This window comes from Schistocerca nitens, chromosome 11 (assembly GCF_023898315.1).
Source record: "Schistocerca nitens isolate TAMUIC-IGC-003100 chromosome 11, iqSchNite1.1, whole genome shotgun sequence".
Taxonomy (NCBI): Eukaryota; Metazoa; Arthropoda; class Insecta; order Orthoptera; family Acrididae; genus Schistocerca; species Schistocerca nitens.
Genome location: NC_064624.1, coordinates 183124773 through 183143076, shown reverse-complemented (window position 1 = coordinate 183143076; position 18304 = coordinate 183124773). Strand labels below are relative to the sequence as shown.

The following is an 18304-nucleotide window of genomic DNA, read 5'->3' as shown; positions in this document are numbered from 1 at the left end:
AGAACAATTGTCATCTGGGAAACATGGATAAATTGGCAGTATTAGATTATGCACTGGAGCCGGGGAACCATCAAACCTGTTTCTCCTGTATTATGGTTTTAACAAGATCAATTATCCTATCACTATGCTAGGATGTACAGAGAGGCTACAGAAATACATAAATAGGAAAGAAAAAGGAATGAAATTAGACAAGTCATGGGCCTCAGAGCTAAACAAAGCAAACACCTTCATAACACACATCGGCATGACCCGACTGTTGCATAGATACACATAAACAGTTCAACCTCCGGAGGTTGTTTTTATCTAATATTGCGATCTTGAGCTTTCATGAGCTTTGATGATATCTTTACTATTAGGATAGGAAACGTTAGGCGTTAGGCACAGAAATATCCTTTGATCATGGCCTAACGTTTGTTGTTGTTGTGGTCTTCAGTCCTGAGACTGGTTTGGTGCAGCTCTCCATGCTACTCTATCCTGTGCAAGCTTCTTTATCTCCCAGTACCTACTGCAGCCTACATCCTTCTGAATCTGTTTGGTGTATTCATCTCTTGGTCTCCCTCTTCGATTTTTACCCTCCACGCTGCCCTCCAATACTAAATTGGTGACCCCTTGATGCCTCAGAATATGTCCTACCAACCGATCTCTTCTTCTAGTCAAGCTGTGCCACAAATTTCTCTTCTCCCCAATTCTATTCAATACCTCCTCATTAGTTATGTGATCTATCCATCTAATCTTCAGCATTCTCCTGTAGCACCACATTTCGAAAGCTTCTATTCTCTTTTTGTCTAAACTATTTATTGTCCACGTTTCACTTCCATACATGGCTACACTCCATACAAATACTTTCAGAAAAGACTTCCTGACACTTAAATCTATACTCGATGTTAACAAATTTCTCTTCTTCAGAAACTTACATTTCTTATTTACATGGGGAATATGCATGTGTAAGAAATGTTTTTCTAGTGCTGATTGTGTCAACGAAGGTAGTTTATAACGGTTTTAAATAACCTATAAGACATATAAAGCACAAGTATTGAAGTTTATGTTAAAAGCTGTGTGGGATTATAAGCAGGAGAACTTGAAAATTTCTGTATATTGCCCACAATACAATTAGTGAAATAGAGTAATGTCATTCGGAGAGGTGAGAAATCACTTTGTGGACTTCAGAAGAATAGAAAAGAAAACATGACATATAAACAAATAAAATTATTTTATTTCCCAACGCTGCTAAACATTATGAATCAGGATAATCTTCTTGGCATTGCCAGTCTACATTTTATATCCTCTCTGCTTCGACCAACATCAGTTATTTTGCTCCCCAAATAGCAAAACTCCTTTACTACTTTAAGCGCCTCATTTTCTAATCTAATTCCCGCAGCATCACTTGATTTAATTCGACTACATTCCATTAGCCTCGTTTTGCTTTTGTTGATGTTCATCTTATATGCTCCTTTCAAGACACTGTCCAATGCGTTCAGCTGCTCTTCCAGGTCCTTTGCTGTCTCCGACAGAATTACAAAGTCATCAGCCAACCTCAAAGTTTTAATTTCTTCTACATGGATTTTAATTCCTACTCTGAATTTTTCTTTTGTTTCCTTTACTGCTTGCTCAATGTACAGATTGAATAACATTGGGGATAGGCTACAACCCTGTCTCACTCCCCTCCCACCCCACTGCTTCCCCTTCATGCCCCTCAACTCTTATAACTGCTATCTGGTTTCTGAAAGTATTGTAAATAGCCATTCGCTCCCTGTATTTTACCCCTGCCATCTTCAGAATTTGAAAGAGAGTATTCCAGTCGACATTGTCAAAAGCTTTCTCTAAGTCTAAAAATGCTATAAACGTAGGTTTGCCTTTCCTTAATCTATTTTCTAACCTCACGTGTTCCAACATTTCTATGGAATCCAAACTGATCTTCCCCGAGGTCAGCTTCTACCAGTTTTTCCATTCATCTGTAAAGAATTCATGTTAGTATTTTGCAGCTGTGACTTATTAAACTGATAGTTCGGTAATTTTCACATCTGTCAACACCTGCTTTCTTTGGGATTGGAATTATTATATTCTTCTTGAAGTCTGAGGGTATTTCACCTGTCTCATACATCTTGCTCACCAGATGGTAGAGTTTTGTCAGGGCTGGCTCTCCCAAGGCTATCAGTATTTCTAATACTATTTGTTTCGACTTAGGTCTTTCAGTGCTCTGTCAAACTCTTCACGCAGTATCATATCTCCCATTTCATCTTCATCTACATCCTCTTCCATTTCTATAATATTGATCTCAAGAACGTCGCCCTTGTATAGACCCTCTATATACTCCTTCCACCTTTCTGCTTTCCCTTCTTTGCTTAGAACTGGGTTTCCATCTCCGCTCTTGATATTCATGCAAGTGGTTCTCTTTTCTCCAAAGGTCTCTTTAATTTTCCTGTAGGCAGTATATATCTTACCCTAGTGATATACGCCTCTACATTTGTCCCTCTAGCCATCCCTGCTTAGCCATTTTGCACTTCTGTCGATCTCATTTTTGAGACGTTTGTATTCCTTTTTGTCTGCTCATTTACTGTATTTTTATATTTTCTGCTTTCATCAATTAAATTCAATATTTCTTCTGTTACCCAAGGATTTCTACTAGTCCTCATATTTTTACCTACTTGATCTTCTGCTGCCTTCATTACTTCATCCCTCAAAGCTACCCATTCTTCCTCTACTGTATTTCTTTCCCCCATTCCTGTCAGTTGTTCCCTAATGCTCTCCCTGAAACTCTGTACAACCTCTAGTTTAGTCAGTTTATCCAGGTCCCATCTCCTTAAATTCCCACCTTTGTGCAGTTTCTTTAGTTTTATTCTACAGTTCATAACCAATAGATTGTGGTCAGAGTCCACATCTGCCCCTGGAAATGTGTTACAATTTAAAACCTGGTTCCTAAATCTCTGTATTACCATTATATAATCTATCTGAAACCTGTCAGTATCTCCAGGCTACTTCCATGTATACAATCTTCATTTACGATTCTTGAACCAAGTGTTAGCTATGATTAAGTTATGCTCTGTGCAAAATTCTACCAGGCGGCTTCCTCTTTCATTCCTTACCCGCATTCCACATTCACCTACTACGTTTCCTTCTCTTCCTTTTCCTAATATCGAATTCAAGTCACCCATGACTATTAAATTTTCGTCTCCCCTTCACTATCTGAATAATTTCTTTTATCTCATCATACATCTCAAGTTTATAAAATAAAATGCACCTAGGATGCAAGCTGTGATTTAATTCTTGGATGCAAAAGTATCTACAGCTGCTGAAATACATCAGGAGTTGCAACTTGTTTATGAGCCTACAGTAACAAGGGAAGAAAAATTACTAGGCAATGGTGTCAATCTTTCAATAGCACCTGTACAAATGTTCGTGACAGCCCGTGTCCAGACCAATGAAATCATACAAGTGGACCACAACCTTGGATCTGTATATAAATCAATACTTACTGCTCCAGCTGATGAATTCTTTATAATACACACACTGTCATTTACACAACTGTCACAGACCAGCTGGGATTTTGTAATTTGTGAGCAATGTGGGAACCAAAAATGCGTACTGATCAACACAGTGAGCAGAGGATACAAGCAAATAAATATTTCTGAACTACTATAAACAAGACAGAGATGATTTTGTTTCACACATTTACATTATTATAGGTGGCAATGCATTAAGCCTGTTAAACCACTGCTGAATCAAAATAACATTCAGTGTGTTATCATCATTCAGCTTCCACAAAAGCGAAAAAATCCAAGCTAGTCAAAACATGATGGCCACCATTTTCTAGGTTGCAAAGTGTGATGTTTTGATTGACATCATAGAGCATGGGTCAATTACAAATTATATGTACTGCGAAATGCTTGGTAAACTGAGACATGCCATCCGAAACCAACTATGGGGGCAACTTTTGTCCGAGATAATCCCCCTCTCAACTATGTGTGTCTATACACTGCCCACTGCCACATGTATCAAATGTAAGATGCAGCATTTCTCTTGGCAACTTTTTGATGACCTAATCCACAGTCCTGACCTAGCACTCAGAGATGATTGCATTTCAAACAATGGCTTGGTGGACAATAGTCAAATGTTTCAGTTCCCTTGGTGGAGAAATTCCAACATTACAAAAAGCATTTAGAAGTGAATGGTAATTAAGTTGAAAATGAAATTGCATGTTTGTAGAAAACTAAAACTGCCAACAACAGTGATTCATAGCAAACATATTTTTCATGATCAAACTGCCCAGTTACTTTTTTGAATACACCTCACAGATTTCTCTTATGGTAAGTCAAGTGTTAAATAACATACTCTTTGGGTGGGATGTGTGTATTACAATAGATGTATAACACAAAAATTGTTTATGCATCTTACCTAATGTCCAAACAATATTAATTTTGCTACAGATAGCTATTACACTTAGGGTAATTAATAATGGAAACCCCAGGTTGGAATAGCAACAATATAAGTAAAGGATAGATGGCTACTTATCGTAAAGATGACATGTGCAGGCAGGTACAACAAAAAGAAACTTTTTTAACAAAGGCTTTGGCCAAAAGCTAATGTGTAAGTTTCTTTTCACTGTGCCTGTCTGCAACTTAATGTGTCATCTTTGCAGTAAGTAGGAATCTATCTTTTCCTTACAATGAGTTTTAATAATATCTTCAGAGTGAGTGCTTGTAGAATATTTACTTCCAGCTGATTCTGTAGCACCTTATGTAGTAATCATGCACAAATAATGAAGAGAGGACTGGGATAATTACAGCATGTACAGAATCTTACGTTCAATTCCTTTCTCCATGCTCCATTCATGAATGGAAGAGGCATAAATCCAATAAAAATGGAATATAATAAATAAATCTCTCTCTCCCATGCACTTCGAAGCAACTAGAGTCAGTGCTGCCAATGGTTCAAAAAAGCAGAAACTGATATATACCAGCATTTCTTCGGTGCAGAGAGTTTTTTGGTACAATGGAACACAAAGAGTGCAATGGTTCTCTTTATCTCTGTCAGAGGAACAGTTTCACCAATGGAAAGAAAACAGTTTCATCAGTGATTACTGCTGACTATTCCTATTATTATGCATTAACTGATAAGGACAATGCTGCCACATCAGATACATGTCATATGACCACTGAATGGCAAGTTATTTTGAGGACAAAGGAAACAAAATCTTTTGAACTTGGCAAGTTCGAAGTATTTTGACGTTAACTATTAACAATTACTTATCATGAAGATAAATGATGCTCAAATATGTAATAAACCTTGTAGGCTTCGTACCTACTACTAGCAGCTTATGAAAAGGATACTATCAAACAATGAGAATAAGAGTTCGCATAAATGTGGTTCTCATAACAGGTTTAGATGCCTTGCTCGACTTGAAATTGATGAAAGAGAAGCAAATGCAATTTTATATGTTTATGTTCTATATTTATGCAATTACTACTGTAGTTACATGGACATTTGGACTTGAATAGGGATATTTGTTGTGTGCGGCATTGTTGTGACAAAAGTATGATTGGCAACATAGTGCACAGCATAAATGTAGATGTAGAGACAACACAAACCTCTATAGACATGCCGACCATCATACTGGCCAGGAGACAATGAAACCGGTTTTGGTGGAGGGGCTGGTTTATGTCGATCTCTCTCTGTAATCAAAATGAACACCACATCTATTTGTATTTGCATCTATACAGTGTCAAAATTCTACAACAGACAGGTACTGCAACTGTATCTAACTTAAATCATTTTTGATGAGAATACTTTGTGCTATTTACTATTCTGGCTACTGTGGCAGACATTTTCATAGAAATTCTAACAGTTGTGACAACACTAGTTTCAAGCAGGCAACGACCACAAAAGAAACTATCCAATTCTACGCTCTACGAAAATAGGACTGAACAGTGTGAAAATCATGTTTCACAGTTGCACCAACAACTGATGAAAGCTAAAATAACACACCATCACTCCATTTGTAACACAAACTAGTGTGATGCTCGAAGCATGACCATCTACTATGTTCTGCTGATATGGCATTCTTCCACATGTCTACTATCAATATACTTACATATACCAAGATGCTGAACACTATGGACCTTTGAACTGCATAAAAGTTATGTAGATCAACACATAAAACTAAAATGCCTAAACAGATATCAAACCATTCATTCATAGCAGTTAAATTCCCATATAAAAAACACATGTTGATCTTCACTATGGCATGGATAAAAACGTCCTTGGAAGATCCTACAGTGATGTACATTTCGGTGATGTTCATTTTAAGAACTTCAATCACCCTTTTGAGGTTCGTATAAAGCGAAAACTATGATTTCCAGCAATATTACATGTACACGAGCTATCTAGGCAGAGTGAAAAACCAATAAATGAATAGCCAAAGTGAAGTGCAAACTGCTTAGCACAATGAGATGCAATCAGTAGACCTACATGCTTTTACATTTTGTTACTGTACATCTCTGCATTGATTGGGTACAAGAGAATGAAATTACCCACAAAACTTGTATTTTTCATACTGGCAGCTCATAAATGTTCCTAATACCTGAGTAGTGCCTGTTGGTTACTGCAATTTTAATTATCCTGTGAGGCTGAAAAGTGATGTTCCCATGATCGCTATTACTGTAATGAAATTGTGATACACCTTAACTTGGTGATAAATAATCTACTGCGACGAAACGCACTAAGCAAAATAAACTTATGAAATGACGAAATATTTTACAAACCGCTACTTGATGCAACTAATGAAATAGGCGTTTTTCACATGCATATTTGTATAGATGCAGACACTGCTTCGCTGGGCTAGCAAACTGTAATGTCTGCAGCTTTCAAAACACGTTTATATTTTATTCTAAACTACGGATGCATTGGTTTCATTTACTCGAGCCGAACAAATTTTCCATATAGGTTAACATCCATAATGGCAAACTCATAGGCGATTCATTTTCTAATGTTTTTTTTTTAAAAAAAATTCAGGTGCTGGAATACATTCATAATTGACATTAACTCAATCATATTTAATGGCTACATAACGGGTTAACTTTTGCGAAAATAAAAAAAATTAAAAAAAAATCAGAAAAAATGTACAATACGAATGCAACAATGGAAATTACGAAATTACAAAAAAAATATATATATATCTGGAAGTAAATAAATCCATTCTACTCGAATAGCATCAAGGCAATATAATACATAACAATGAAAGAACAACAATGAAATACTTAATTTACGGAAAATTTCGAGCTTTTCCCCTTTCTAAATTTGCCTTTACCTTGTGAAGACATTCTAGGAAGCGTTGACGATTTAATGGCTGGTTTAGTTGGTTTCGAATCCGCTGCATTTTGAGAAAATTAGCAAACAAAACCGTTAGTTCCAACAATGCGATAGACATTTGCGCACACAAGACAAATGAAAGATTAAATATCTGACGTTAAAACAAAGTTTAAAATCAGTTGTAAATAGACTACAGAAAATTAGCAAAATAGTTCTAAATAGTGCTACGTATTCCAAAACCGTTAAAATTGAGTAATTAATTAAGAACAACCCTTGGCCAAAGGTTATATTAATATTCTTCGTACAAAAAATTAAGTCTACGAATTAGCAGTAAGCAAAAGATGGAAAAAGATATGCCAATATTCTCGTACATATTTATTACGAACTAAAGTACATTAATATTAGTTACAGTGTAATAACTACAACAGTATTGTTTTAATAATAAAAGTTTATGGTATGCAAAGCTGTCACCAACGTTTTCCGTAACAAATTTTAGACTACTGTTTAATAAAAGACAATCGAAGTAGAAAAGACGAACAATTCGAAATGCAATTATGCATGTCGCGTAGAAAAAAACTTAAATTTGGTAAGCTACTGTTTTAAATATATTATGTTTGAGTTAATTAGACCACATCCCTGAGGGCTAAATGAAAATAATACCTTTTTCCCTCGCCTATATCTGGGGGTTCTTGGTCGGAGATATTTCTTGGCTGAAGCCATTCTGTCCCACTTAATATAAGAAAACGTAGGACGCGACCCAAGACAAATTAATTCTGGGAGCCACTGAAATTTGCTGTGTACTCCGGATTTGGGTGCGGTTGCCGAATCGAAATGAATTGATGCAACTCATGAGCGTTGATCAGTGGCGTAATGGTAATGAATGCTGTGGCGTCATCTTGATGCTTATGAATTGTAGCTACATCTATAATCTGCAAACCACTGTGAAGTGCATGGCAGACAGAACGTCCCATTGTACCAGTTTAATGTTCCATTCACGTACAGTTTGGAGCGTGGGAAGAATGATTGTTTGACTAGCTTTGTACAGTAGTTATTTTATTCTTATCCTCACGATTCCAATGTAAGCGATACAGAGGGGGGTTGTCGTATATTCATAGAGTATTCATTTTAAGCCGGTTCTTGAAACTTTGTTAATAGACTTTTTCGGGACAGTTTACGGCTATCTTCCAGTTCAATTCTTTCAGTATACCTGTGACAACTCTCCTACGGAGTAAACAAATTTGTGGCCACTCGTGCTGCTCTTTTCTGTATGTTTGCCTATAGCTTGGTTAATCTTTATATTTTATTATTTTCGAAAGAAATTACCTACCTACTATTCTGTAAAGCGTTCTAACATACTAACAAACAACATAAATTGATTTTTATATATTTTTCTCAACATTATTATTTTTTTTCTGGTAACTTGTTATACCCTTCGTTTAATAATTTGTGTTTTTCCATTACCAGAAAAGTTGTTGCACTTAAGATGAAGTGAGTCTTAACCGGCGAAGTGGTCCTATATATCCCTCAAAAGTCATCTAGGTGTATTTAGCTAGTACTAGGCTCCACATTGTGTAATCCAGACCTTCCTCACGTGGAGTTATTCTGTTCATTCATGAGAAGAGGTGAAATGAAGGTGAGTTTAAAATAAAGAGTGTTTCGTGAGATGTTGGATGAACAGTGTCTTCATGCTTCAGTGGAAATGTAGAACAGTGCGTTTTCACGCAATGAGAATACCAAAAACCATTTCGAAAGATTCTGAAAATTAAAGCACAGTGTAAAACTTTGTTCCTTTATGCAGATTGTGGCAATATTTGTTTGTAATAGCATTCAGATAACTTTTTGTAACAATCAACTCTTGTTGAGAATGTGATTTCTGTAATATGGAACAACAGAATCCACTTAAAAAATTAGATATTATTATTATCATCATAGCACTGGGGTGGTGCACCACTCTGATGTTGCGGAGTTTGTCAGCTGCATTGAGTATTCCTTCTAGCACATAGCAGAAGCTGTCTTTTCCTGTATGTGAACAGAGTGCTCAAACAAACTGTTATTGTACCAGAAAAGTTGAGTGGTCATATATTCCCTTGGTTCATTTTTCATTTTTACTTTTTCTTCGGTTTCATGGTCCAACCATCTAAGCAAAATCAACTTTCACATGGTACATGTTACTATGTGCATCACTAACCAATTTTCCCATAAACAATTCCACAGACTCACTTTTTCACTGCACATAATTAAAAACAATTAAATTCTAGAACACTTTATGTACCAGTAACTATAATAATAACAATAATAATACTGAAGTATGGCTGTCCTCAATGTTTTACTAATTTAGTTCCTCTTGGGACTACTTTCATTACTGTTTTAGTTTGCTTCCAGCTAGCAAACTGCTTCAGTTGTCAAAATAATCATTTTATTGGAATTTGCGCAGCTGAATAAGTATTAAGGAGAAAAAAAGGACATTTTACTAATAACTATATTTGCACATTCAAGAACAAAAAAATTTACAGCGAACACAACAGAATAATTAGCGTACACAAAGAGTTTAGACAATGCCAAAGGGGTCTATTTTACACAGTGCACTTTGCGCCGACACACACGAAATATATTGTTCACACAATTCCAACACCCCTCCTTGAACTTATATTTTGTGTGTTGCTTCCACAAGATAAACCAAATAGTCCCACAATCTTCTCAAACTTCTCCCTTTCCAAGGGTTTGGTCAGAATGTCAGCTAACATGTCTTCTGTGGGCAGATAGTCCACGGCAATGTTCTGTCGCTCTATGTGGTCCCGAATGAAATGGTGCCGTATATCAATATGCTTTGTCCTAGCACTAGTAACATCATTTTTAGCTAGGTTTATGGCTCCCTTATTGTCACAGAAGATGGTTGTAGGTTCCTCAATTAAATTTGGTTCTATTTCACTTATTAATGTTCGTAGCCATAATGCTTCCTGTGTGGTGTAAGATAGTGCCATATACTCGGCCTCTACGGTGCTCAATGCAACAGTTTTTTGCTTTTGACAGGACCATGATGTGAGGCCCCCCATTAATTTAAAACAGCAGCCAGTGGTGGAGTATCTGTCCCCCAATTCACTCCCCCAGGCCGCATCGCTGTATCCCTCTAGTTTTGCGTTACCATCTCTATGGTATTTTAACTCATAGTTTGAGGTTCCTCTTAGGTATCGGAATATCCTCTTTACAGCTTTCCAGTGCTTTTCCTTTGGATCTCTGCAATATCTGCTCACTGCATTGGTGGCAAAAGCAATGTCGGGTCATGACGTTTGAGACAAATATAACAGACTCCATACTGCTTCTAAATAAGGAACATTCTTGTCACATTCCACATTAGTCTCATTTACACTTAACTTCACTCCTACTTCCATTGGAGTACTTATGGGTTTGCAATCACTCATGTCAAATTTCTTTAATATTTTTTCCGTGTATGATGATTGACTTATGCTCAATTCTTGTCTTTCTTCATCCTTAGTAATCTGCATACCTAAATAACGTTTGACTTCTCCCAAATCATGCACCTTAAACTTGGTTTGCAGCTGTTTCTTGAAATTTCTCATTTGGCCTTCACTTTCAGTCAGGATAAAGAAATCGTCCACCCATATCGCCATTATTATTATTTCTTCTTTTCTCCCTTTATAGTAAATGCTGGGATCTGCCTTGGATTGCTTCATATTCATATTTATTAGAGTTTCATGTAGACATCGATTCCAGCAACGTCCACTTTGTTTAAGTCCATAAATACTTTTTGTCAAACGCCAAATCTTTTTACTTTCTGATCTGGTTTTTATGGCTTCCCTTGGTGGAATGACATATATCTCCTCCTCCAATTTCCCATTTAAATATGCCGTTTTAACATCCATATGATGAATTATTAAATTTTGTTTTACTGCCAAGGCTAAAAGATATCTCAATGATGCATACTGGACTACAGGTGAAAAAGTTTCTTCGTAATTTACCCCTTGTTTTTGTGAATATCCTTTTACCACAAGTCTTGCTTTGTATTTTGGTGATGAGCTTTCAGGGTTCTTCAAATTGAATACCCATCTTGCCTGCAGTGGTTTCTTATCTCCTGGCATATCTACCCATTCAAAGGTTTCGTTCTGATATAAAAATTCTAATTCTCTCTTCATCGCTTCTTTTCATTCTTGAGAGTTTGGGCCACTCATTGCTTCTTCTGCTGTTCTTGGCTTATCATTAAAAGACTGTGCTGTATAAATCTCAAAATCCGGATATTCCTTCGGTTTTGGTACACGAGAAGAACGCCTTACATTGTTTTCTTCATTTTTTACATCCTCTAACTCATTGTCATCATAAATTGTATCCATTTGTCCTTGGCTGTCATCCTCCTCTTCTTCACTTTCTATTTCCTCACACAAGGTTTCACCTTCTGAACTAGGTGCAGTTGACTTAGTGGTTTTGCTCTCTTTTGAGTCCTTTCTATTTTCAAAGAATATTACACCTCTACTTGTGACAATCTTTTTAGTCAATGGATCCATTAATCGGTAGCCCTTTGAATTTTCACAATAGCCTACAAAAATATACTTTTTAGCTTTCGGATCCCATTTTCCTCTTAGCTGTTTTGGAATATGTGCCATTGCATCACACCCAAAAACCCTTATATTGCTTAGATCAGGTTTCTTTCTTATACATATCTCATAAGGGGTTCTATTCTTTAATGCTTTTGTAGGTGATCTATTGTTCAAATATACAGCTGTTGACACTGCCTCTGCCCAAAAATCTTTTGATAATTCAGCGTCAGTCATCATGCTCCTTGCTTTCTCAACAATGGTCCTATTAGCCCTCTCAGCAACCCCATTTTGAGATGGGCTGTACCTTATGGTAGTTTGATGCCTGATTCCCTTTTCTGCCAGAAGTTTCTTCAATTTCTGGTTAATATATTCTCTTCCATTATCAGACCTGATGATCTTGATCTTCTTTCCCATCCACCTTTCAACCATATTGCAATATTCCTCAAAGATATCTCTCACTTGGTCTTTAGAACTAAGAAAATAAACATGAGTATATCGTGAGTAATCATCAATAAACTTAAGAAAATAATTACTCCCACCTATGGATTCACACTCCATCGGGCCACATACATCTGTGTGGATTTACTGTAAGACTTCTGTGGATTTACTCTTGCTAGTCTTGAAGGGTAACCTTGCTTGTTTTCCCTTTATACATGTCTCACAAGGATCCTTGGACACACTAAAATTCTGTATTCCCTTTACCATATCCTTTATTATAGACATACTCTTTCTATTTAGATGTCCAAGCCTCCGGTGCCATAAAAAACCTTCTGCTGAATATACTGAATCACTAACATTTTTATGTTTACTGTCAATGGTATCCAACTTAAAAATACCCCTTTCGTTACTTGCTGTAGCTATAACTTCACCACTTTCACTGATTACTCTTGCACCCTGCATGTCAAAAGTGACTGTATTTCCTTTCTTGACAATTTCCCCTACAGACAGCAAGTTAGTTGCCACATTTTTCACATAATGAACATTGTGTGCTGTAATCATATCTGATTCACCATTTACACTTACATGTAGATCTAGTTTCCCAGCCAGGTGACACTGGAGCTTGTTGCCATCAACAGTAGATATTCCCATATGAGTCTTATCTTTGATGTCATAAAGAAGTGATTTATCTTTAACAATATGCACAGATGCACCTGGGTCTAAAATCCATTCCATATCACGATTACTCATCCCACCAAAAGAATAGAAACATGAGAGTGCCTTACCTTTGTTATTGGTCCTTCTCTCTAGGCTATCAGTAACATACCTCGTTTGCTGAGTGTCTGATCTTGGGCTTACTTTTTCTTTGCACTGAGACGCAATATGTCCCATCTTCTGACATTTATAGCACCTCACCGGTTTCTACTTTTTGTTTTTTGAGTAGAGAGCAGACGGACTTTCCTTCTCCAATGTACAACAGCTTGGAGCACTCTTTACGTCCTGCAGGATTTTCACCTTAACACTGTCGCCTGTGATTGGTATACCCGAGCTTTCACGTCCCATTATCATAGGTGCATACCTTTCGGGCAGTCCTGCCAACAGCAATGTTCCTATCCATTCGTCAGCGATCTCGAATCCGATGTTTCTCAGTCGGTTCAACGTGGTTATTATTTTGTTAACGTATTCGTCTACACTCTTACATTTGTCCAGACGAGTGTTAATTAACTCGCGTAATAATCCTACTTTTCTCGTAAGACCACCATCCTCGAATGCACTTCGTAAATTGCCCCAGACTTCTTTCGCTGTAGCAGCTTTTTCAACGTGAACATAATTCACCGAATCAATCAGTAATATCAATTTTGATTTTGCTTTCCTATCCTTATTTGAATAATTATGATCTGTGGATTTCATTGTCCCATCTACCGCGTCCCATAGGTCGTCTAAACATAAATACGCTTCTACTGCGAACTTCCAGGTTGCATAGTTTTCGTGACCTATAAGTCTTTCAATCTGTGGAATTTGTGCCGCACTCATTCTTAACAGTAACTTGCTTTTTATTGCCGTAAAGAACACCGAAAAATAATGCGGAAAAAAATTGCGATCGTCTTGTAAGGATAACTCGCACTTCACGTAAATTGGAACTTTTCCAATACTTTCTCCCTACTATTTTATTGATATACTTATTCCAAATGCAGCCAGGGCCCATAACCTATTGGAATTTGCACAGCTGAATAAGTATTAAGGAGAAAAAAAGGACATTTTACTGATAACTATATTTGCACATTCAAGAACAAAAAAATTTACAGCGAATACAACAGAATAATTAGCGCACACAAAGAGTGTTAGACAATGCCAAAGAGGTCTATTTTACACAGTGCACTTTGCGCCGACACACACGAAATATATTGTTCACACAATTCCAACAGGGAGGTTTGAGATCAGAGGAACCCCACCCCTTCTGCAGAGTGCTACTTTTTATTTTTCAGGCATACAGCAAAGTAGCATCAATGCAAATATCCATCCTACACCGTAGTGCTTTGCTACATTCAGTTGATAATTACTTCAGAATTGACAGCTATGAAGAAATTCAGAATTAACAGCTATGAAGAAATTCAGAATTGACAGCTATGAAGAAAATAGTGGAGAGAGATTTACATGAGAGGCATGTCATTAAGCCACGCATTTATCCAATTACACGGGATATGTAACTTCACAGTTGCCTATCACAGTGAATCTACAATAATGTCCCACTAGCTACCTGGTATGGCTGTTCGCTTTGATTTTCTTTGTTGCCTGCTTTGTTCTTGTTTTTTATGCATAGGATTACGTGCTGTTACTATTGTTTGTAGGTGTGATATGTCAGGTTTGAACAGTATCATGTGTAAGTTCATTAAGTGTTGTAAGTGGAAAATGTAATTTGACCTTGCATTCTCGGCTATGAGATTGCTGTAAAAAATTGGCTTGACTACATGAAAGAAATTCCCTACACTGGTTGCACTGTAACTGCAAAGATAGACGCAAGAGGGTGCTATGTTGAAAATGTTTGATTATTTGTACAAATATATTCAGTAAATGATTCTTTATAAATTTGGTCTCATTACTTATGGAACGCACCTTGGATGTCAGGGTACAATTGTTGTTGGCTGCTCAATGCAACTGAGTAGAAGTTGCAGAGCAGGACACTGACTGCTGAAGAATAATTTCAGCTGTAGAAAGATTAACACTTACATGCTGGTTTTTAACAACTGGAGACAAATGCCCTACTCTTAACTACTCCGGGCGCTGATAACCTCGTTGTTGTGCGCCCTAAAACACTAATCATCATCATCATTATCATCATCTTAACTACTCATTTTGCTTTTCACCTTTTCCTGAGCTTTGGCCTCCTTTCTCACTCCCCAGTTTGAATGCAAAAAATGCTAACCAGCACAGATTCCAAAAATATACATCGTATGAAACACAACTTACAATTTTCTCACATGACATCATGAAAGCCACGTATCTTGGGAGTCACGTAGATGCAAAATTTTGTGACTTCCGAAAAGCATATCATTCAGCATCACACCCACACTTATTGTCAAAAGTATGACTGTATGGAGCACCACACAAAATTTTTGACTTTATTGAGGATTGCTTGGTAGGGAGGATACAGGATGTTATTTTAGATGGAGAGTCACAGACTTCAAGGTTGCCTTACGGAAATGTGTTGAGACACTTGCTGTTCATGTCGTAGATTAATGACTTTACAGACAATTTAATAATAACCGTAGACTTTTTGTAAGTGGTATGGTTATCTGTAATGAAGTACTGCTTGAAAAAAGGATGAACAAGTAATCCATCAGATCTTGATAAGATTACAAAGTGACATCAAGATTGACAACTTGTTTTAAATGTTCAGAAATGGTAAATTGTGTACTTCACAAAACAAAAAAATGTAATTTCCTCTGACATCAAAGAGCCACAATTGAAATTCATAAACTTAAACAAATACCTGGCCGTAACAGTTTGTAGGAATATGAAATGGAAGGACATAGGCTCAGTTCCAGGTAAAGGCAGTGCCTGACTATCATTCATTCATAGGGAAATGCAGTCAATCTACAAAGGATACTGCTTATAAAATATACATCTGACCCATCCTAGAATTTGCTCAAATGTATGGGACCTGTATACACAAAGAAGGCCAGCACATTTGTTTGACCCACTGGAGAGTGCCATGAAGACACTGAAAAATCTGGTGGCAGACACTTGAAGATAAGATACCAACTACTCCACGAAAGTCTGTTTTCAGTGTTTAAAGAACCAGCATTGCATGATGATTCTAGGAATGCACTGCAAACCCCTATATATCAGTCCTTTGGGGATTGTGAGTACAATATTAGAATATTTCCAGTATGCAGAGAGACGTTTAAACTATCATTCTTCTTGCACTCAATATGTGAATAGATTGGGATGAAGCCGTACTAACTGGTGCAATGAGAAGTACATCCACCATGCACATCATATTGGTTAGCAAAGTATGAATGTGGATGTTAACCAAACATGACCAAATGTTGTTCATTTGAGTTTGCCTACCCATTTACATCTCAAAGAATGCTTGTTCACCTGAATTTTTTCCCCTTGTGTTCATTTCAGTATAAACCACAGTTTATAGTCTCTTTATATTACTGTGCATGCAAGAAGCAAATTAATACATTTATATGAAACAGATGCAATGGACATCTATAGATCTTACCATCAAGGAATAATATTGGTGACAGCTATTATGCAAAACCTCACAGATGTGGGACCTTTGATTCAACAAAACTGTAGCAAGAATAATGAAGAAATTTCTGACTGTACTCACCAGAATGTTGTGGTGAATGCTGCTTCGGGGAATTCATGTCGGGTGGTTCATCGGAGAAGGACACAGACTTCTCAAAAGACACGGATTTGTCTGCAGGAGCACAAGAAATGGAGGGGAGTGACCCCAGGTGTTAGTACATTGACAACACAGACAACACAAAAAGGATGACGAGAGGCATGACAAGGGACTGAAGTCCAAAAGCAAGCAAAGTAAGCAGATGCAAAGCGCAAGCAGAACATTCTTGACATTCCAGTGGAATACAGTTACCTGTGCACTACATCTTTCACATCTGAGATCAGAAATACGCAGGTGGTACCACTATTTTATCTGTTCCTGTTCCACAGTTTCCACATTTCTTTATTTGCAATTTAACTTGTCTCTACATGCCAATGCCTCCTTTCACATTGCATCTAGGAAATGCCACGGGACTCTCTTAAAGTTATTACTATAAATGTCAATTTATGACATGCCTCTGGAGTCCCCATATAGATTTGATTTTGTGCCCATTTCTCAAGCAGAACTTTGTACTGGCACTGCACAGCAAATTTTCAAATTATTTATAATAAATTTAACGGACACCAAGGACATTTACTGCATGCCACATGGAAGTCTCGCTGTGGCCCAAGAGACAAGTTATATAGTATCAAAACTGTTTGAACAGATATGGGAAAAGCAGCATGGCATCATCTTCTGACTGTGAGAACCTTTCCTATGCATACTGTCATCTCTTACAGGTGTAAGAAACTTTCCTTTTTCTGTGTTTCTCAAGTGACGTGTTCCAAAACATAGTGAGAGGTCGTGGACGTGATCCATTGTCAAAAAACTACTAAATCTTATATCCCTTCCTTTGTTGTATACATCAGTGGTAGATTTACTCTAGCAAAAAACCTAATTTCTATATTACTCTCACTTACAAGTAAAATTGCTCCATTCTAAATACTCAGATTGTTTGATTGCGTGGCTAGTCTATTCTAGTCATAAATGCATGATTTAAATGATGATATGTTTTCATGACCTCTATAGCATAGTGACCATATTTTGTATCTTATGTGCAGATGCTGTTAACTGTAATACTGAACTCTGGAAACTGTATGTCTGTGCCTGTTGTCTATGAGAATAAGAAGGTTTTCATTTAACTTTTCCATAGATGAAACCCAGTTGGCAATCATGTAGGCGTTAATTTGTATATAGCACTGCCATTTTATAGCTTCAAGCTACAGAAAAAAATTACATGCAGTTCGAACAAAAATGTAGACGACAAAAATGCACAGTTAAGCTTTAAACCATGAGCAACATAATATTTAGTCACATGTGACAGACTGCTTAGCTCACATAAGGAAAACTGACAGAACATGGTCATAAAGAACAGAGATATTTTGAAAGGGACTGGAGTTGAAACTTGTATAACAGAGACGATTACACATACTTCGAAGATGAAGTTACACTTATAGGCGGCATAAATGTATCACAATATACATTAGATTTGTCATTACCTTAGACCACATAAAATATGAGAATGTCTGCTAATGTTATTTAATACATGCTTTCAGTTCTTCACCAAGTATCTTACCACATATTACATCACAGTAGGCTGACAAAGAGCAAAATGTTCAAGTATCTGTTGCTAAGTCTCCCATGAGGGTCATATTATAGATTCCATTCTGCAGTA

General features: G+C 36.9%; 1 protein-coding gene across 1 annotated transcript in view; it reads right to left on the bottom strand.

The window, feature by feature from the left end:
• Positions 1 to 18304, bottom strand: part of LOC126213013 (coiled-coil domain-containing protein AGAP005037-like) — a 257242-nt gene that overhangs the window by 117753 nt on the left and 121185 nt on the right. The window contains exons 7-9 of the mRNA XM_049940574.1: positions 16636 to 16725; positions 7304 to 7366; positions 5586 to 5669 (exon numbers count right to left, since the gene is read on the bottom strand). Coding sequence (XP_049796531.1) covers positions 5586 to 5669; positions 7304 to 7366; positions 16636 to 16725 — 237 coding nt within the window. The remainder of the gene's footprint in view (positions 1 to 5585; positions 5670 to 7303; positions 7367 to 16635; positions 16726 to 18304) is intronic.